The sequence below is a fragment of the Stegostoma tigrinum genome, unplaced genomic scaffold (genome assembly GCF_030684315.1).
Source record: "Stegostoma tigrinum isolate sSteTig4 unplaced genomic scaffold, sSteTig4.hap1 scaffold_93, whole genome shotgun sequence".
NCBI classification, from domain to species: domain Eukaryota; kingdom Metazoa; phylum Chordata; class Chondrichthyes; order Orectolobiformes; family Stegostomatidae; genus Stegostoma; species Stegostoma tigrinum.
Genome location: NW_026728818.1, coordinates 309,729 through 329,441, shown reverse-complemented (window position 1 = coordinate 329,441; position 19,713 = coordinate 309,729). Strand labels below are relative to the sequence as shown.

The following is a 19,713-nucleotide window of genomic DNA, read 5'->3' as shown; positions in this document are numbered from 1 at the left end:
TGAGTGAAATGGAATGCTGTGACTGAGGGAAATGAGATGCAGTGGCTGAGTGAAATGAGATGCAGTACCTGACGGAACTTGAATCAAGCGTCAGATGAGAAACGGGATGCAGTGACTGTGTGAAATGGGATGCAGTGACTGCGTGAAATAGGATGCAGTGACAGTGTGAAATGTGATGCAGTGACAGAGTGAAATGTGATGCCGTGACTGCGTGAAATGTGATGCCGTGACTGCGTGAAGTGTGATGCAGTGACTGCGTGAAATGTGATGCAGTGACTGAGTGAAGTGAGATGCAGTGACTGAGTGAAGTGAGATGCAGTGACTGAGTGAAGTGAGATGCAGTGACTGAGTGAAATGGGATGCAGTGACTGAGTGAAATGGGATGCAGTGACTGAGTGAAATGAGCTGCAATGACTGAGTGAAATGAGCTGCAATGACTGAGTGAAATGAGCTGCAATGACTGTGTGAAGTGGGATGCAGTGAATGAGTGAAGTGAGGTGCAGTGACTGATGGAGATTGAATGCAGTGTCTGATGGAAATGGGATGCACTGAGTGAGGGAAATGGGATGCAGTGACTGAGGGAAATGGGATGCAGTGACTTTTGGAAATGGGATGCAGTGAGTGATGGAAATGGGTGGCAGTGAGTGATGGAAATGGGATGCAGTGACTGAGCTAAATGGGATGCAGTGACTGAATGAAATGAGATGCAGTGACTGAGGGAAATGAGATGCACTGATGTAGGGAAATTGGATGCACTGGGTGAGTGAAATGTGATGCAGTCACTGAGTGAAATGGGATGCACTGGTGAGAGAAATGGGATGCAGTGACTGAGGGAAATGGGATGCAGTCACTGAAGGAAATGGGATGCAGTGACTGAGTGACATGGGGTGCAGTGACTCTGTGAAATGGGATGCAGTGACTGAGGGAAATGGGTTGCAGTGACTGAGTGAAATGGGAAGCTGTGAATGAGTGAAATGGGAAGCTGTGAATGAGTGAAAGGGGATTTTGTGACTGAGTTAAAGGAGATGCTGTGACTGAGGGAAATGGGATGCACTGTCTCAGTTGAATAGGATTCACTGTCTCCGTTAAATAGCATGTAGTGACTGAGTCAAATGGAATGCTGTGACTGAGTGAAATGGGAAGCAGTGGCTGAGTGAAATGGGAAGCAGTGGCTGAGTGAAATGGGAAGCAGTGACTGAGGGAAATGGGATGCGCTGACTGAGTGAAATGGGATGCTGTGACTGAGGGAAAGGAGACGCAGTGACTGTGGGAAATGGGTTGCAGTGACTGAGGAAAATGGGAGGCAGTGATTGAGTGAAATGGGATGCAGTCACTGAGTGAAATGTGATGCAGTGACTGAGTGAAATGGGATGCAGTGACTGAGTGAAATGGGATTCAGGGACCGACGGTCATGGGATGCAGTGACTGATGGAAATGGGATGCAGTGACTGAGTGAAATGGGATGCAGTGGCTGAGTGAAATGGGATGCAGTGACTGAGGGAAATGGGATGCAGTGGCTGAGGGAAATGAGATGCATTGACTGAGGGAAATGAGATGCATTGACTGAGGGAAATGGGATGCAGTGACTGTGGGAAACGAGATGAAGTGACTGTGTGAAATGTGATGCTGTGACTGTGTGAAATGTGATGCTGTGACTGTGTGAAACGTGATGCTGTGACTGTGTGAAATGGGATGCAGTGACTGAGTGAAATGGGATGCAGTGACTGTGGGAAATGGGATGCAGTGAATTAGTGAAGTGAGATGCAGTGACTGAGTGAAATGGGATGCAGTGACTGAGTGAAATGGGATGCAGTGACTGAGTGAAGTGGGATGCAGTGAATGAGTGAAGTGAGGTGCAGTGACTGATGGAGATTGAATGCAGTGTCTGATGCAAATGGGATGCACTGACTGAGTGAAATGGGATGCAGTGACTGAGTGAAATGGGATGCAGTGACTGAGGGAAATGGAATGCAGTGACTGAGGGAAATGGGATGCAGTGACTTTTGGAAATGGGATGCAGTGAGTGATGGAAATGGGAGGCAGTGACTGAGGAAAATGGGATGCAGTGACTGAGTGATATGGGATGCAGTGGCTGAGTGAAATGGGATGCAGTGGCTGAGTGAAATGGAATGCTGTGACTGAGGGAAATGAGATGCAGTGGCTGAGTGAAATGAGATGCAGTACCTGACGGAACTTGAATCAAGCGTCAGATGAGAAACGGGATGCAGTGACTGTGTGAAATGGGATGCAGTGACTGCGTGAAATAGGATGCAGTGACAGTGTGAAATGTGATGCAGTGACAGAGTGAAATGTGATGCCGTGACTGCGTGAAATGTGATGCCGTGACTGCGTGAAGTGTGATGCAGTGACTGCGTGAAATGTGATGCAGTGACTGAGTGAAGTGAGATGCAGTGACTGAGTGAAGTGAGATGCAGTGACTGAGTGAAGTGAGATGCAGTGACTGAGTGAAATGGGATGCAGTGACTGAGTGAAATGGGATGCAGTGACTGAGTGAAATGAGCTGCAATGACTGAGTGAAATGAGCTGCAATGACTGAGTGAAATGAGCTGCAATGACTGTGTGAAGTGGGATGCAGTGAATGAGTGAAGTGAGGTGCAGTGACTGATGGAGATTGAATGCAGTGTCTGATGGAAATGGGATGCACTGAGTGAGGGAAATGGGATGCAGTGACTGAGGGAAATGGGATGCAGTGACTTTTGGAAATGGGATGCAGTGAGTGATGGAAATGGGTGGCAGTGAGTGATGGAAATGGGATGCAGTGACTGAGCTAAATGGGATGCAGTGACTGAATGAAATGAGATGCAGTGACTGAGGGAAATGAGATGCACTGATGTAGGGAAATTGGATGCACTGGGTGAGTGAAATGTGATGCAGTCACTGAGTGAAATGGGATGCACTGGTGAGAGAAATGGGATGCAGTGACTGAGGGAAATGGGATGCAGTCACTGAAGGAAATGGGATGCAGTGACTGAGTGACATGGGGTGCAGTGACTCTGTGAAATGGGATGCAGTGACTGAGGGAAATGGGTTGCAGTGACTGAGTGAAATGGGAAGCTGTGAATGAGTGAAATGGGAAGCTGTGAATGAGTGAAAGGGGATTTTGTGACTGAGTTAAAGGAGATGCTGTGACTGAGGGAAATGGGATGCACTGTCTCAGTTGAATAGGATTCACTGTCTCCGTTAAATAGCATGTAGTGACTGAGTCAAATGGGAAGCAGTGGCTGAGTGAAATGGGAAGCAGTGGCTGAGTGAAATGGGAAGCAGTGGCTGAGTGAAATGGGAAGCAGTGACTGAGGGAAATGGGATGCGCTGACTGAGTGAAATGGGATGCTGTGACTGAGGGAAAGGAGACGCAGTGACTGTGGGAAATGGGTTGCAGTGACTGAGGAAAATGGGAGGCAGTGATTGAGTGAAATGGGATGCAGTCACTGAGTGAAATGTGATGCAGTGACTGAGTGAAATGGGATGCAGTGACTGAGTGAAATGGGATTCAGGGACCGACGGTCATGGGATGCAGTGACTGATGGAAATGGGATGCAGTGACTGAGTGAAATGGGATGCAGTGGCTGAGTGAAATGGGATGCAGTGACTGAGGGAAATGGGATGCAGTGGCTGAGGGAAATGAGATGCATTGACTGAGGGAAATGAGATGCATTGACTGAGGCAAATGAGATGCAGTGACTGAGGGAAATGAGATGCAGTGACTGAGGGAAATGACATGCAGTGACTGAGGGAAAGGAGATGAAGTGACTGTGGGAAATGGAATGCTGTGACTGAGGGTAATGGGATGCACCGTCTCAGTTCAATGAGATTCACTGTCTCAGTTAAATGGGATGCGCTGACTAAGTGAAATGGGATGCGCTGACTGAGTGAAATGGGATGCGGTGACTGAGGGAAAGGAGACGCAGTGACTGAGGAAAATGGGATGCAGTGACTGAGTGAAATGGGATGCAGTGACTGAGTGATGTGGGATGCAGTGGCTGAGTGAAATGGGATGCAGTGGCTGAGTGAAATGGGATGCAGTGGCTGAGTGAAATGGGATGCAGTGGCTGAGTGAAATGGGATGCAGTACCTGACGGAACTTGAATGAAGCGTCAGATGAGAAACGGGATGCAGTGACTGTGTGAAATGGGATGCAGTGACTGCGTGAAATAGGATGCAGTGACAGAGTGAAATGTGATGCCGTGACTGCGTAAAATGTGATGCCGTGACTGCGTGAAGTGTGATGCAGTGACTGCGTGAAATGTGATGCAGTGACTGCGTGAAATGTGATGCAGTGACTGCGTGAAATGTGATGCAGTGACTGCGTGAAATGTGATGCAGTGTCTGCGTGAAATGGGATGCAGTGACAGAGTGAAATATGATGCCGTGACTGCGTGAAATGTGATGCCGTGACTGCGTGAAGTGTGATGCAGTGACTGCGTGAAATGTGATGCAGTGTCTGCGTGAAATGTGATGCAGTGTTTGCGTTAAATGGGATGCAGTGTCTGCGTTAAATGGGATGCAGTGTCTGCGTGAAATGGGATGCAGTGACTGTGGGAAATGGGATGCAGTGACTGTGGGAAATGGGATGCAGTGACTGAGTGAAGTGAGATGCAGTGACTGAGTGATATGGGATGCAGTGACTGAGTGAAATGGGATGCCGTGACTGAGGGAAATGGGATGCAGTGACAGATGGAAATTGAATGCAGGGAGAGAGTGAAATTGGATGCAATGACTGTTTGGGAATGGAATGTAGTGACTGAGAGAAATGGGATGCAGTGACTGAGTGAAATGGGACGCAGTGACTGAGGGAAATGGGATGCAGTGACTGAGTGAAGTGAGATGCAGTGACTGATGGAAAGGAGATGCAGTGACTGATGGAAAGGAGATGCAGTGACTGAGTGAAATGTGATGCAGTGACTGCGTGAAATGTGATGCAGTGACTGCGTGAAATGTGATGCAGTAACTGCGTGAAATGTGATGCAGTGACTGCGTGAAATGGGATGCAGTGTCTGCGTGAAATGGGATGCAGTGACTTAGGGAAATGGGACACCGTGACTGAGTGAAATGGGATGCAGTAACAGAGTGGAATGCATTGCAGTGACTGATGGAAATTGAATGCATTGACTGCGTGAAATGAGATGCAGTGACTGCGTGAAATGAGATGCAGTGACTGCGTGAAATTGGATGCAGTGACTGCGGGAAATGGGATGCAGTGACTGTGGGAAATGGGATGCAGTGACTGTGGGAAACCAGATGAAGTGACTGTGTGAAATGTGATGCTGTGACTGTGTGAAATGTGATGCTGTGACTGTGTGAAATGTGATGCTGTGACTGTGTGAAATGGGATGCAGTGACTGTGGGAAATGGGATGCAGTGACTGTGTGAAATGTGATGCTGTGACTGATGGAGATTGAATGCAGTGTCTTATGCAAATGGGATGCACTGACTGATTGAAATGGGACGCACTGACTGAGGGAAATGGGATGCAGTGACTGAGGGAAATGGGATGCAGTGACTGAGGGAAATGGGATGCAGTGACTGAGGGAAATGGGATGCAGTGACTGAGGGAAATGGGATGCAGTTACTGAGGGAAATGGGATGCAGTTACTCAGGGAAATAGGATGCAGTGACTTTTGGAAACGGGATGCAGTGAGTGCTGGAAATGGGAGGCAGTGATTGAATGAAATGGGTGCAAGTGACCGTGGAGATGGGATGCAGTGACTTGGGGAAAGGAGATGCAGTGACTGTGGAAACGGGATGCTGTGACTGAGGGTAACGGGTTGAGGCGGCTAAGTGAAATGGGAAGCCGTGTCTCTGTGAAATGTGATGCGGAGACTGTGGGGAAATGGATGCAGTGACTGAGTGAAATGTGATGCGTTGACTGATGGAAAGGAGATGCCGTCACTGTGGGAAGTGGCATGCAGTGACTGAGTGAAATGGGAAGCTGTGAATGAGTGAAATGGGATGCCGTGACTGATGGAAATGGGATGCAGTGACTGAATGAAATGAGATGCAGTGACTGAGGGAAATGAGATGCACTGATGTCGGGAAATTGGATGCACTGGGTGAGTGAAATGTGATGCAGTGACTGAGGGAAATGGGATGCAGTCACTGAAGGAAATGGGATGCAGTGACTGAGGGAAATGGGATGCAGTGACTGAGGGAAATGGGATGCAGTGACTGAGGGAAATGGGATGCAGTGACTGATTGACATGGGGTGCAGTGACTCTGTGAAATGGGATACAGTGACTGTGGGAAATGGGTTGCAGTGACTGAGTGAAATGGGAAGCTGTGAATGAGTGAAATGGGAAGCTGTGAATGAGTGAAAGGGGATTTTGTGACTGAGTTAAAGGAGATGCTGTGACTGAGGGAAATGGGATGCACTGTCTCAGTTCAATGAGATTCACTGTCTCAGTTAAATGGGATGCAGTGACTGAGTGAAATGCGATGCAGTGACTGTGGGAAATGGGTTGCAGTGACTGCAGGAAAGGATTGCAGTGACACTGGGAAAAGGGAGGAAGTGACTGAGGGAAATGGGATGCAGTGACTGAGTGAAAGGGGCTGCTGTGACTGAGTGAAATGGGATGCAATGACTGAGGGAAATGGGATGCAGTGATTGAGTGAAATGTGCTGCAGTGACTGAGTGAAATGGGATGCAGTGACTGAGGGTAATGGGACGCAGTGACTGAGTGAAATAGGATGCACTGTCTCAGTTGAATAGGATTCACTGTCTCCGTTAAATAGCATGTAGTGACTGAGTCAAATGGAATGCTGTGACTGAGTGAAATGGGACGCAGCGGCTGAGTGAAATGGGAAGCAGTGGCTGATTGAAATGGGATGCAGTGGCTGAGGGAAATGGGATGCAGTGGCTGAGGGAAATGGGATGCAGTGACTGAAGGAAATGGGATGCAGTGACTGAGGGAAATGGGATGCAGTGGCTGAGTGAAATGGGATGCAGTGACTGAGGGAAATGGGATGCAGTGACTGAGGGAAATGAGATGCATTGACTGAGGGAAATGAGATGCATTGACTGAGGGAAATGACATGCAGTGACTGAGGGAAAGGAGATGAAGTGACTGTGGGAAATGGAATGCTGTGACTGAGGGTAATGGGATGCACCGTCTCAGTTCAATGAGATGCACTGTCTCAGTTAAATGGGATTCAGTGACTGAGGGAAATGGGATGCGCTGACTGAGTGAAATGGGATGCGGTGACTGAGGGAAAGGAGACGCAGTGACTGTGGGAAATGGGTTGCAGTGACTGAGGAAAATGGGAGGCAGTGATTGAGTGAAATGGGATGCAGTGACTGAGTGATGTGGGATGCAGTGGCTGAGTGAAATGGGATGCAGTGGCTGAGTGAAATGGGATGCAGTGGCTGAGTGAAATGGGATGCAGTACCTGACGGAACTTGAATGAAGCGTCAGATGAGAAACGGGATGCAGTGACTGTGTGAAATGGGATGCAGTGACTGCGTGAAATAGGATGCCGTGACTGCGTGAAATGTGATGCCGTGACTGCGTGAAATGTGATGCCGTGACTGCGTGAAATGGGATGCAGTGACTGAGTGAAATGGGATGCAGTGACTGAGTGAAATGAGCTGCAATGACTGTGTGAAGTGGGATGCAGTGAATGAGTGAAGTGAGGTGCAGTGACTGATGGAGATTGAATGCTGTGTCTGATGCAAATGGGATGCAGTGACTGAGGGAAATGGGATGCAGTGACTGAGGGAAATGGGATGCAGTGACTGAGGGAAATGGGATGCAGTGACTGAGGGAAATGGGATGCAATGACTGAGGGAAATGGGATGCAGTGACTGAGGGAAATGGGATGCAGTGACTGAGGGAAATGGGATGCAGTGAGTGATGGAAATGGGAGGCAGTGATTGAATGAAATGGGTGCAAGTGACCGTGGAGATGGGATGCAGTGACTTGGGGAAAGGAGATGCAGTGACTGAGGGTAACGGGTTGCAGTGGCGAATTGAAATGGGACGCCGTGTCTCTGTGAAATGTGATGCGGAGACTGTGGGGAAATGGATGCAGTGACTGAATGAAATGGGATGCAGTGGCTGAGTGAAATGGGATGCAGTGACTGAGGGAAATGGGATGCGCTGACTGAGTGAAATGGGAAGCAGTGGCTGAGTGAAATGGGAAGCAGTGGCTGATTGAAATGGGATGCAGTGGCTGAGTGAAATGAGATGCAGTGACTGAGGGAAATGGGAGGCAGTGATTGAGTGGAATGGGATGCAGTCACTGAGTGAAATGGGATGCAGTGACTGAGTGAAATGTGATGCAGTGACTGAGTGAAATGGGATGCAGTGACTGAGGGAAATGTGATGCGTTGACTGACGGAAAGGAGATGCCGTCACTGTGGGAAATGGCATGCAGTGACTGAGTGAAATGGGAAGCTGTGAATGAGTGAAATGGGATGCCGTGACTGATGGAAATGGGATGCAGTGACTGAATGAAATGAGATGCAGTGACTGAGGGAAATGAGATGCACTGATGTAGGGAAATTGGTTGCACTGGGTGAGTGAAATGTGATGCAGTCACTGAGTGAAATGGGATGCACTGGCTGAGAGAAATGGGATGCAGTGACTGAGGGAAATGGGATGCAGTGACTGAGGGAAATGGGATGCAGTGACTGAGGGAAATGGGAAGCTGTGAATGAGTGAAATGGGAAGCTGTGAATGAGTGAAATGGGCTGCAGTGACTGAGTGACATGGGGTGCAGTGACTCTGTGAAATGGGTTGCAGTGACTGAGGGAAATTGGTTGCAGTGACTGAGTGAAATGGGAAGCTGTGAATGAGTGAAATGGGAAGCTGTGAATGAGTGAAAGGGGATTTTGTGACTGAGTTAAAGGAGATGCTGTGACTGAGGGAAATGGGATGCACTGTCTCAGTTCAATGAGATTCACTGTCTCAGTTAAATGGGATGCAGTGACTGAGTGAAATGGGATGCAGTGACTGAGGGTAATGGGACGCAGTGACTGAGTGAAATAGGATGCACTGTCTCAGTTGAATAGGATTCACTGTCTCCGTTAAATAGCATGTAGTGACTGAGTCAAATGGAATGCTGTGACTGAGTGAAATGGGATGCAGTGGCTGAGTGAAATGGGAAGCAGTGGCTGAGTGAAATGGGATGCAGTGACTGAGGGAAATGGGATGCGCTGACTGAGTGAAATGGGATGCTGTGACTGAGGGGAAGGAGATGCAGTGACTGTGGGACATGGGTTGCAGTGACTGAGGAAAATGGGAGGCAGTGATTGAGTGAAATGGGATGCAGTCACTGAGTGAAATGTGATGCAGTGACTGAGTGAAATGGGATGCAGTGACTGAGTGAAATGGGATTCAGGGACCGACGGTCATGGGATGCAGTGACTGATGGAAATGGGATGCAGTGACTGAGTGAAATGGGATGCAGTGGCTGAGTGAAATGGGATGCAGTGACTGAGGGAAATAGGATGCAGTGGCTGAGTGAAATGGAATGCAGTGGCTGAGGGAAATGAGATGCATTGACTGAGGGAAATGAGATGCATTGACTGAGGGAAATGAGATGCATTGACTGAGGGAAAGGAGATGAAGTGACTGTGGGAAATGGAATGCTGTGACTGAGGGTAATGGGATGCACCGTCTCAGTTCAATGAGATTCACTGTCTCAGTTAAATGGGATTCAGTGACTGAGGAAAATGGGATGCGCTGACTGAGTGAAATGGGATGCGGTGACTGAGGGAAAGGAGACGCAGTGACTGTGGGAAATGGGTTGCAGTGACTGAGGAAAATGGGATGCAGTGGCTGAGTGAAATAGGATGCAGTACCTGACGGAACTTGAATGAAGCGTCAGATGAGAAATGGGATGCAGTGGCTGAGTGAAATGGGATGCAGTGACTGAGGGAAATAGGATGCAGTGGCTGAGTGAAATGGAATGCAGTGGCTGAGGGAAATGAGATGCATTGACTGAGGGAAATGAGATGCATTGACTGAGGGAAATGAGATGCATTGACTGAGGGAAAGGAGATGAAGTGACTGTGGGAAATGGAATGCTGTGACTGAGGGTAATGGGATGCACCGTCTCAGTTCAATAAGATTCACTGTCTCAGTTAAATGGGATTCAGTGACTGAGCGAAATGGGATGCGCTGACTGAGTGAAATGGGATGCGGTGACTGAGGGAAAGGAGACGCAGTGACTGTGGGAAATGGGTTGCAGTGACTGAGGGAAATGGGAGGCAGTGATTGAGTGAAATGGGATGCAGTGGCTGAGTGATGTGGGATGCAGTGGCTGAGTGAAATGGGATGCAGTGGCTGAGTGAAATAGGATGCAGTACCTGACGGAACTTGAATGAAGCATCAGATGAGAAACGGGATGCAGTGACTGTGTGAAATGGGATGCAGTGACTGCGTGAAATAGGATGCAGTGACTCCGTGAAGTGTGATGCCGTGACTGCGTGAAGTGTGATGCAATGACTGCGTGAAATGTGATGCAGTGACTGCGTGACATGTGATGCAGTGTCTGCGTGAAATGGGATGCAGTGTCTGCGTGAAATGGGATGCAGTGTCTGCCTGAAATGGGATGCAATGACTGTGGGAAATGGGATGCAGTGACTGTGGGAAATGGGATGCAGTGAATGAGTGAAGTGAGCTGCAATGATTGTGTGAAGTGGGATGCAGTGAATGAGTGAAGTGAGGTGCAGTGACTGATGGAGATTGAATGCAGTGTCTGATGCAAATGGGATGCACTGACTGAGTGAAATGGGATGCACTGACTGAGGGAAATGGGATGCAGTGACTGAGGGAAATGGGATGCAGTGACTGAGGGAAATGGGATGCAGTGACTTTTGGAAATGGGTGTATACAGTTGTATAGGGTGCTGGTGAGGCTTGGTGTGGAGTAGTTTGTTCAGTTTTAGTCTCCTCACTTGAGAAAGGATGTACTGACACTGGAGGGGGTGCGAAGGAGGTTCACGAGGTTGATTCCAGAATTAAAAATGTTGCTGTATGGGGAGAGATTGAGTAGACTCCGATTGCAGTCACTGGAATTTAGAAGAATGAGGGGTGATCTAATAGAAACTTTTAAAATTAGGAAACAAATGGATCGGAAATTGTTTCCACTGATGGGCGAAATTCCAACTTGGGGGCACAGCCTCAAAATAAGTGTGAACAGATTTAAAACTGAGTTGAGGATGAGCTTCTTCATCCAAAGGGTTGTGAATCTGTGGAATTCTCTGCCCACTGAAACAGTTGAGGTTCCCTTGTTGAATGTTTTGAAAGCCAAAACAGATAGATCTTTGAACAGGAAAGGAATTGAGGGTTATGGTGAATGGGAGGGTAAGTGGAGCTGAGTCCGCAAAAAAGATCAGCAGAACGAGCTGGAAGAGACAGATGGCCTCCTCCTGTTTTATTTCTTATGTCCGTATGTCCTTAGATTGCCATCCTTGTCATTCCTCCTTCCCTGGAATAGGCCAGTTCTGAACGCTGATCAGTAGGTCTTTAAATAACTCCCACGTATCAAATGTTGACTTGTTCAATAAAAGCTCCTCCCAATTAATACTGCTCAGCTCCTACCTAACACTGATGTAATTTTCCCTCCCCCAATTTCGTCCCTTCCCACAAGGTCCTGATTATCCATGGCTGTCTTAAAATGTAAGGAGATGCGATCGCCCATTTAAGAAGCTCCTGCTTCACTGTTTTTCCCAAGTGGGAGTCAGCTACAGGCTTTCTTGTTCCACGATGGGGGAGGAAATGGCCGAGAGGTATTATTGCTGGACTGTTAATTCAGAGACTGAGATAACATTCTGGGGACCTGTGTTCAAATCCCAGCACAGCAGATGGTGGAATTTGAATTCAATATAAAAGAAAATCATGAATTAAGAATATAATGATGACCATGAATTCATTGCCAAATGTCAGAAAAACTCACCTGGTTCACTGATGTGCTTTCGGGAAGGAAACTGCCACCCTTACATGATCTGGCCTACATGTGACTGCAGACCCACAGCAATATGATTGACTTTGAACTGTCCCCTGGGCAATTAGGGATGGACAATAAACACTGCGTAGCTCGGGATGTCCTCCTCCCATTAACAAATAAATAAAATTGGATTCTAGATCTTCCGATCCAAGATCGTTTCTTGCTCTCATACTAATTTCTTTGCTTACAGTCACTTTCCCTCCTGCCTGTCTTTTTGGAATGCCGTATAGCCCTGCGCACTTAGCTCCAGTGTTGATCTCCTTGTAACCATGTCTTTGTAATAGCTATAAAATCATGCCCATCAACCTAGAAATGTGCTATTAATTTGTTGATTTTGTTCTGAATACAATGAGCACGCAAGCAAAGAGCCATGAATTTAGCTTTATCACTTGATTTCACCTCTTGACACTATTTACAGCTGTTTTCTGTTTGTACATGCTGTCTTTTCCAGTAGCACGCTGAGTATTGTTATCCCGATAGTTCTTTCGTATCAGTCCGTGTGTATTCCTGGGCGAATGTGCTCGTGTGGTCTCAGGAGTTGGGGAGGTCACGGCTCTGGGACAGCCGTTTCATCGCTCGATGCTGCAGGTAAGAAGAAAAGAAAATCTCTTGCTCTGAGCTCTGCAAACCTGGGCAATGTCAAAAGGGAAACAAGGTCAAAAGAATTTCAACAAGAATCTCAAAATTAACTGCTGAATTCATATCAACATTACGGGCATCGCCCAACTTCGTGGCCACAACATCCCACTTTCTATTCTTCACAAACAATCCAAAGGCTGAAGTATCCGTATCCCTCTTAACTTTTATGGTTTTTGAGCTAATTTCTTGTTTCTAACTTGTGCATATTTGTGGTGCCTTATGACTTGTTGCATTTAGCAATTGATAAAACTCACTCTCTCACGAGTTCAGGAGAAGCTAGTTTTCTAGAATCCCCAGTGTGGAAACAGGCCACTCAGTTCAACAAGCCCACAGCAACCCTCCAAAGAGCATCCCACCTAGACCCATCCCCATTCCCCTACTCTATCCCTGTCAGCCTGCATTTCCCATGGCTAATGTACCTAACCTAGACATCCGTGGGCACTGTGGGTAATTCAGCATTGCCAATCCACCTAACCTGCACATCTCTGGACTGTGGGAGGAAACCAGAGCACCCAGCAGAAACCCACACAGACAAGGGGAGAATGTGCAAACTCCACACAGACAGTCATCCGAGGCTGGAATGGAACTCGGGTCCCTGGTGCTGTGAGGTAGCAGTACTAACGACTGAGTCACCGTGTCACCCTGAGTTATCTTGACTCCTTCTGAAACATAGGAAGGTATCCACAAGACAAAGATCCTTTTTAGTCAGCTTAATTCATACCAACTGAGGTAGATCTAGTTGGGTGTGTAAAGAAGGGGAGTCTTTCACGAGGGAACTTAACAATTTGGGAGACTCAGTCACCGAGGGAGCCTGACCCGAAGACTGGTCAAAACAATAATGATTCGATATGAATTAGTTAGAATGCAGCTGTTAACAGTAATCCTCCATCCCTATGTGGGAGCGAGATTTAACATTCAAAATCAAAACTGAAACTCTTGAACAAGGTAGTTCAAAACAGCCAGTTCTCTGATTGAGGTTGTGGACTTGCTCGCCGAGCTGGCTTCTTCTCATTCAGACGTTTCGTCACCATGATCGGTGACATCATGGGTACAGCCTCCAATGAAACGATGTTATTCTACTCTGTCTGGAATTGACACTGTCCGGTCTGTTACCATGAGTACTGTCATTTCCGGTTTTGATCTGTATGGGTTTGTGTGTGGGGGTCCAATTGTATCTGTTTGTTGGTTGCATTATGGGTGGAGAATCACGCCTCTCAGAGGACACTGCGACAAGGTAACCGTAGTACCCAAGCCAAGCATAGACACGCACAGGAATTCCGAGAGGCATGGTTCTGCACCCGTTCTCCAGCCTCACATTCTTGGTCTCCTCAGTCTGAATATGATCACTCAACCATATCCTTGATGACAAACAATAGAGTCTTACTTCCCAAAATCTACAAACAGGACTGTCCAGACAGATCCATTTGTTCTAATGATATCATCTTCTGCTGGAGGGATTCCGAAATGTCTGCATTCTCCCTCAACTGAGCATTCCTTGCATTCGTGGTTGACAGAGCTGTCAGCCACGTCCATTGTGCTGCAGGGTTCCCAAGCGGAATATGAGTTGCTGTTCCTGCAACTTTGGGGTGGCATCATTTGTGGCACTACAGGAGGCCCATGTTCAGTTTGGTTATGACTTTTGAGGAACGGATGGTCCCTTTGAGATTGAAATTGGAGAAAGATTTCAGGATTTTTTCATGTTCTTGTCTTTCTGTTATGCCCCTAGGAAAAAAGCAATGAAAGTGCCGTTAATGTTTTGCACGGCGAGCTGCTGCACACTAACCGGTCTCACACCATTACCATCACCTTGCCCTTGTGAAGGCAGATATGGATAAGGTTCTCAAAGCTGATAGAAGATTGAAACCACTCTAATCCTGTGACGATGGTAAGTTTCCCTTCTTTAAAAAAAAATGCTTGCAGCTGAATTCGCATAATATAGAGCACAGTGGCTCTGGTTAACACCACTGTCTCAATTCCACCCTTTGGTGACTTTCTGTGTGGAGTTTGCACATTCTCCATGTGCCTGCATGGGTTTTCTCCGGGTGCTCGAGTTTGCTCCCACAGTCAAAAGATGTGCAAGGTCGGTGGATTGGCCGTGCTAAATTTCCCAAGGTGTTCAGTGATGTGTAGGTTAGGTGAGTTATAGGTGGATGGGTCTGGGTGGGATGCTGTGAGGGGCAGTGTGGACATGTTGGGCTGACCGACCTGTTTCCACACTGTAAGGGTTCTCTGATTCATGATTCCATGATTTTACTGAGCGCAAAGGTACAATATTGACTCGTCATATTTGTCTCACCTCTTTACACATTGATAAGAAAGCTTTAATGTCAGTTTCTATGCATTTGCAACTTGTCTGCTGTCTCTGACAAGGCTGACGATATCTCCTTCTCTAATGCACATCCCCTGTCCCCCAACACTGAGAGGTGACACTTGCTTTTCATTTAGTACAATAAAAAAAACAATAGCCTCCATATTACATCCAGCGGCTTCTCTTAACACTCACACACTGTTCTTTTTTTCCTCCAGGTATTGACCACCCATCATTTCTAATTCCTCATCTCATCTCTCTCTCATGCGCTCTCTCTCTCTCTCTCTCTCATGCACTCTCTCTCTCTCTCTCATGCGCTCTCTCTCTCTCTCTCTCTCTCTCTCTCTCTCTCTCTCTCTCTCTCTCTCTCCCTCTGTCTCTCTCTCTCTGTCTCTCTCTCTCTCTCTGTCTTTATCTCTCCTCTCCCTGTTCTCCCCCATCACTTCACTCACAGGCACCAACAGAGGTTCACAGTCACACTATGTTGCACATGCATATTCTGTCCCTCATGCACAAACACACTACACACACACAAAAAAAAGTCAGGAACACAGTCTCTCACGAACACACTCTGTCACATTCTCACTCATTCATACTCCATACCGTCACACAGTCGTACACGGTCTTGCACACATTCTGTGGCACACTTGCATGCACTGTTGCAGGATCTTTTGCCAATGCTCTCACTCTCAAGTACACACATACTACCACAAATCTCTCCCTCACACACTTAGGTTTGCAAATTCACTTGCTGTCAAGCTCACTCACACTTACAGACACACTCACTCCCTCATGCATGCTGTAACACTCCCTTCTTGTGCTAACTCCCTTTCACACACTCTCAAGCACAGTCACTGGCACACACATTCTGTCGTGCGCACACACACACTTTCATGCACTGTCTTTGCACTCTTGAGCACAATCATATGCTCACCTCTCTCTTGCACACAGTCAATTTGATTTGAGTCAGAGATAATGGGAGCTGCAGATGCTGGAGAATCCAAGATAATAAAATGTGAGGCTGGATGAACACAGCAGGCCAAGCAGCATCTCTGATGAAGGGTCTTGGCCCGAAACGTCAGCTTTTGTGCTCCTGAGATGCTGCTTGGCCTGCTGTGTTCATCCAGCCTCACATTTTATTAGCTTGATTTGAGTCATAATTGTCACATGTGCCCAGGTACAGTGTAAAGTTTTCTTCTGCATGCAGTATAGGCAGGTATATCAAACAAGGCGCATTAGTGAAACGGAACATAGTGACAGCTACAGAGAAGATGCACAGAGAGCAAGATCAAAATTAGATTTAAGCTTTTCAGTGTCCTATTCAGATGTCCAATAACAGCAGTGAAGAAGCTGTTCTTGAATCTTTTCACGCATGTATACAAACTTTTTTTACATCTTCCCTTCAGAAAAAGGGAGAAGAGAGTGTAATTGGCGGGTGAGAAGGGCCTTTGATTATGTCAGTTTCTTTCCCGAGGCAGCGGGAAGTAGAGGTGGAATCAACGAGTGGAAGGCTGATTTGCATGATGGACTATGCTGTGTTCATGACTCTGCAGTTTCTTGTGATCTTAGGAAGAGCTGTTGCCAAACCATGCTGTGACATGCATCCAGATAGGATGCTTTCTCTGGTACATGAATGAAAGTTGACCTTGCGGACACTCCAAATTACCTTAGCCTGCTGGGGAAATAGAGACATTTGGTGTGCTTTTTTGCCCATTGTGACGATCTGGGTGGACCAGGAGAGATTGTTGGTGATCGACACTCTCAACTATCTCCACCTCAGCAACATCTCTCTCAGTGTCTGATGCAGGCGCTCACACACTCACATTCTGTCACCTATTCTGTCTGTCTGTCTCTCCCTCTCTCCCTCATCGCCCATCTCTTTGTCTCGCTCTCTCTCTCTCTGTCTCGCGCTCTCTCTCTCTCGCTCTCTCTCTCGCGCTGTCTCTCTCTCTCGCGCTGTCTCTCTCTCGCGCTGTCTCTCTCTCTCGCGCTGTCTCTCTCTCTCGCGCTGTCTCTCTCTCTCGCGCGCTCTCTCTTCCTCCCCCACCCCCCAACCTCTCTGGCTCTCTCTCTCTCTCTCTCTCTCTCCCTCTCCCTCTCTCTCTCTCTCACTCTCTCTTTTTCTCACACACCAACTCATTGCTCAGTATTCCATGGTATCTGAATTGTTGGAAGAATTAACTTAGACTGAGCGTGGATTTTCTCCCAAATTAGTTATGACAAAGCAGAACCAATTCTGCCTGGAAGAAGAAAGGCAGGAGCCATAATAATTAGGGATTGTTTTGCTCGAGGAACCGTGCTGTGATATGCATCCAGATAGGATGCTTTCTGTGGTACATCAATGAAAGTTGCCCTTGTGGGCACACGCAATTGCCTTAGCCTCCTGTGAAGTAGAGACAACGGTGTGCTTTTTTGCTCATTGCGATGATGTGGATGGACCAGTGAACTAATCTAAGCCCATCCCCCTACACGATCCCATTATCATCCATATGCTTATCCGAGGACTGTTGAAATGCCCCGAATGTGGCTGAGCTAACTGCATTGTCAGGCAGGGGGTTCCACATCCTTACCACTCTCTGAGTAAAGAACCTGCCTCTGATATCTATCTCAAATCTATTATCCCTCACTGTTAAGCTGTGCCCCCGAATACAAGCTGACGTCATCATCCTCGGAAAAAGACCCACACTGTCCACCCTGTCTCATCCACTGATCATCTTGTATGTCTCTATTAAATCCCCTCTGAACCACCTTCTCTCCAATGAGTACAGACCCAAGTCCCTCAGCCTTTCTTCAGAAGACCTTCACTCCGGACCAGGCAACATCTCCTCTGCACCTTTTCCAATGCTTCCACATCCTTCCTGTAATGGGGCGACCAGAACTGTACGCAATATTCCAAATGAGACCGCACCAGTTTTTTGGACAGTTGCTCTGGATCTCAATCCCACTGCCAATAAAACCTAAAACACCGGAAGCCGCCTTCACAGCACTATCAACCTGGATGGCAATTTTCAGGGATCGACATAGATGGACACCCTCTGCACAGCAACACTACCAAGAATCTTTCCATTGACCCAATATTCTGCCTTCCTATTATTCATCCCAAAGTGAATCACCTCACATTTATCCGCATTGAACTCCATCTGCCACCTTTCTGCCCAATTCTGCAGTTCATCCAAGTCTACCTGTCACCTGCAACATTCTTCCACATTGTCCACCACTCCACCGACTTGAGTGTCATCTGCAAACTTACTAACCGATCTACCAATGCCTCCGTCCAAGTCATTTATTAAAATGACAAACAGCAGTGGTCCCAAAACAGATCCTTGAGACAAACCAGAAGTCACCAGACTCCAGGCTGAATATTTTCTATCAAACACCAATGGTTGCCGCCTTAGCCAAAGCCAGTTTCTAATCCAACCTGCTAAATCTCCCTCAATCCCATGTCTCCATGTTTTCTCCAATAGCCTACCATGTGGAACCTTATCGAAGGCTTTACTGAAGTCCATGTCCACCACGTCAACTGCCCGACCCTCATCCACGTGCTTGGTCACCTTCCAAAATTACTCAATGAGGCTTGTGAGACACGACCTGCCCTTGACAAATCCATGTCGACTATCTCCCATCAAATTGGTGCTTGCTCGATGACTATAAATCCTATCTCTTATAATCCTTTCCAAAACTTTTCCTGCAACAGACGGAAGGCTCACTGGGTTTATAATTACCTGGGTCATCTCTACTGCCCTCTTTGAACAAGGGCACAACATTTGCAACCCTCCAGCCTTCTGGTACTAAACCTGTAGACAATGAGGATTCAAAGATCAAGGCCAAAGGCTCCGTCACCACCTCCGTAGCCTCCCAGAGAATCTGAAAGTTTCGAAGGATGCTGCGTTGTATCCGGAGGTTGGTGGGGTGGTACGTTAGGACGAGGGAGACTTTGTTTTGGTTGTTGTTGTGGGGTGGGGTGAGAGGGATTTGTTGCAGGAAATGCTGGAGACACGGTCGAGGGCGTTATCAACCACAGAGCGGGGCAAGTTGTGGTCCTTGAAAAATGAGGACATCTGAGATACACGGGAATAGAATACCTCATCCTGTGAGTGCAGATGCAGAGGCAAAGGAATGGGGAATAGGGGATGAATTGTTGCAGGAATATGGTGGGAGGAGGTGTAATCTTGGTAGCTGTGGGAATTGGTGGAGTTGAAATGGATATTTGTTTCTCAGTGGTTGGACATAGAGTGGTCCAGGTTGGAGAGAGAGGTATCAGAGATTGTCCAGGTTAACTTCAAGTTCGGGAGGAAGGTGTTGGTGAAGTGGATGAACTGTTCGAGCCCCTTGTGGGAACACGAGGCGGTGCCGATACAGTCATCAATGTAACGGAGGAAGAGGTGGGGTTGAGGGCCAGTGTAGGTACGGAAGAGGGAGCGTTCCATGTAACCTACAAAGAGGCAGGCATAGCTTGGGCCCATTTGGCTACCCTGGCCACCCTCTTTGTCTGTAGGAAGTGGGAGGAATTGAAAGAGAAACTGTTGAGGGTTGTTCAAGGACCGGAACTTACCCCTCCTCAGTGGTCAAAAACACCCTCGACCGTGTCACCCGCGTTTCCCACAACTCATCCCTCTCACCCGCACCCCATAATAACTACCAAAACAGTGTCCTCGTCGCCCTCACGTACCACCCCACCAACATCTGGATTCAATGCGTCGTCCTCCGACCCTTCTGCCATCCGCAATCCGACCCCACCACCAAAGACGTTTTTCCCACCACCCTTAGGTGACCCCCTTATCCGCTCCACACTCCCCTC

At 47.6% G+C, this 19,713-nt stretch overlaps 1 protein-coding gene across 1 annotated transcript in view; it reads left to right on the top strand.

Moving 5' to 3' along the window:
* The window catches only part of LOC132209433 (utrophin-like), a 156,416-nt gene that overhangs the window by 127,148 nt on the left and 9,555 nt on the right, over window positions 1-19,713 (top strand). Inside the window, exon 3 of the mRNA XM_059644506.1 lies at window positions 12,420-12,556. Within this exon, the coding sequence (XP_059500489.1) occupies window positions 12,484-12,556 (73 nt within the window). The 5' untranslated portion in view covers window positions 12,420-12,483. The remainder of the gene's footprint in view (window positions 1-12,419; window positions 12,557-19,713) is intronic.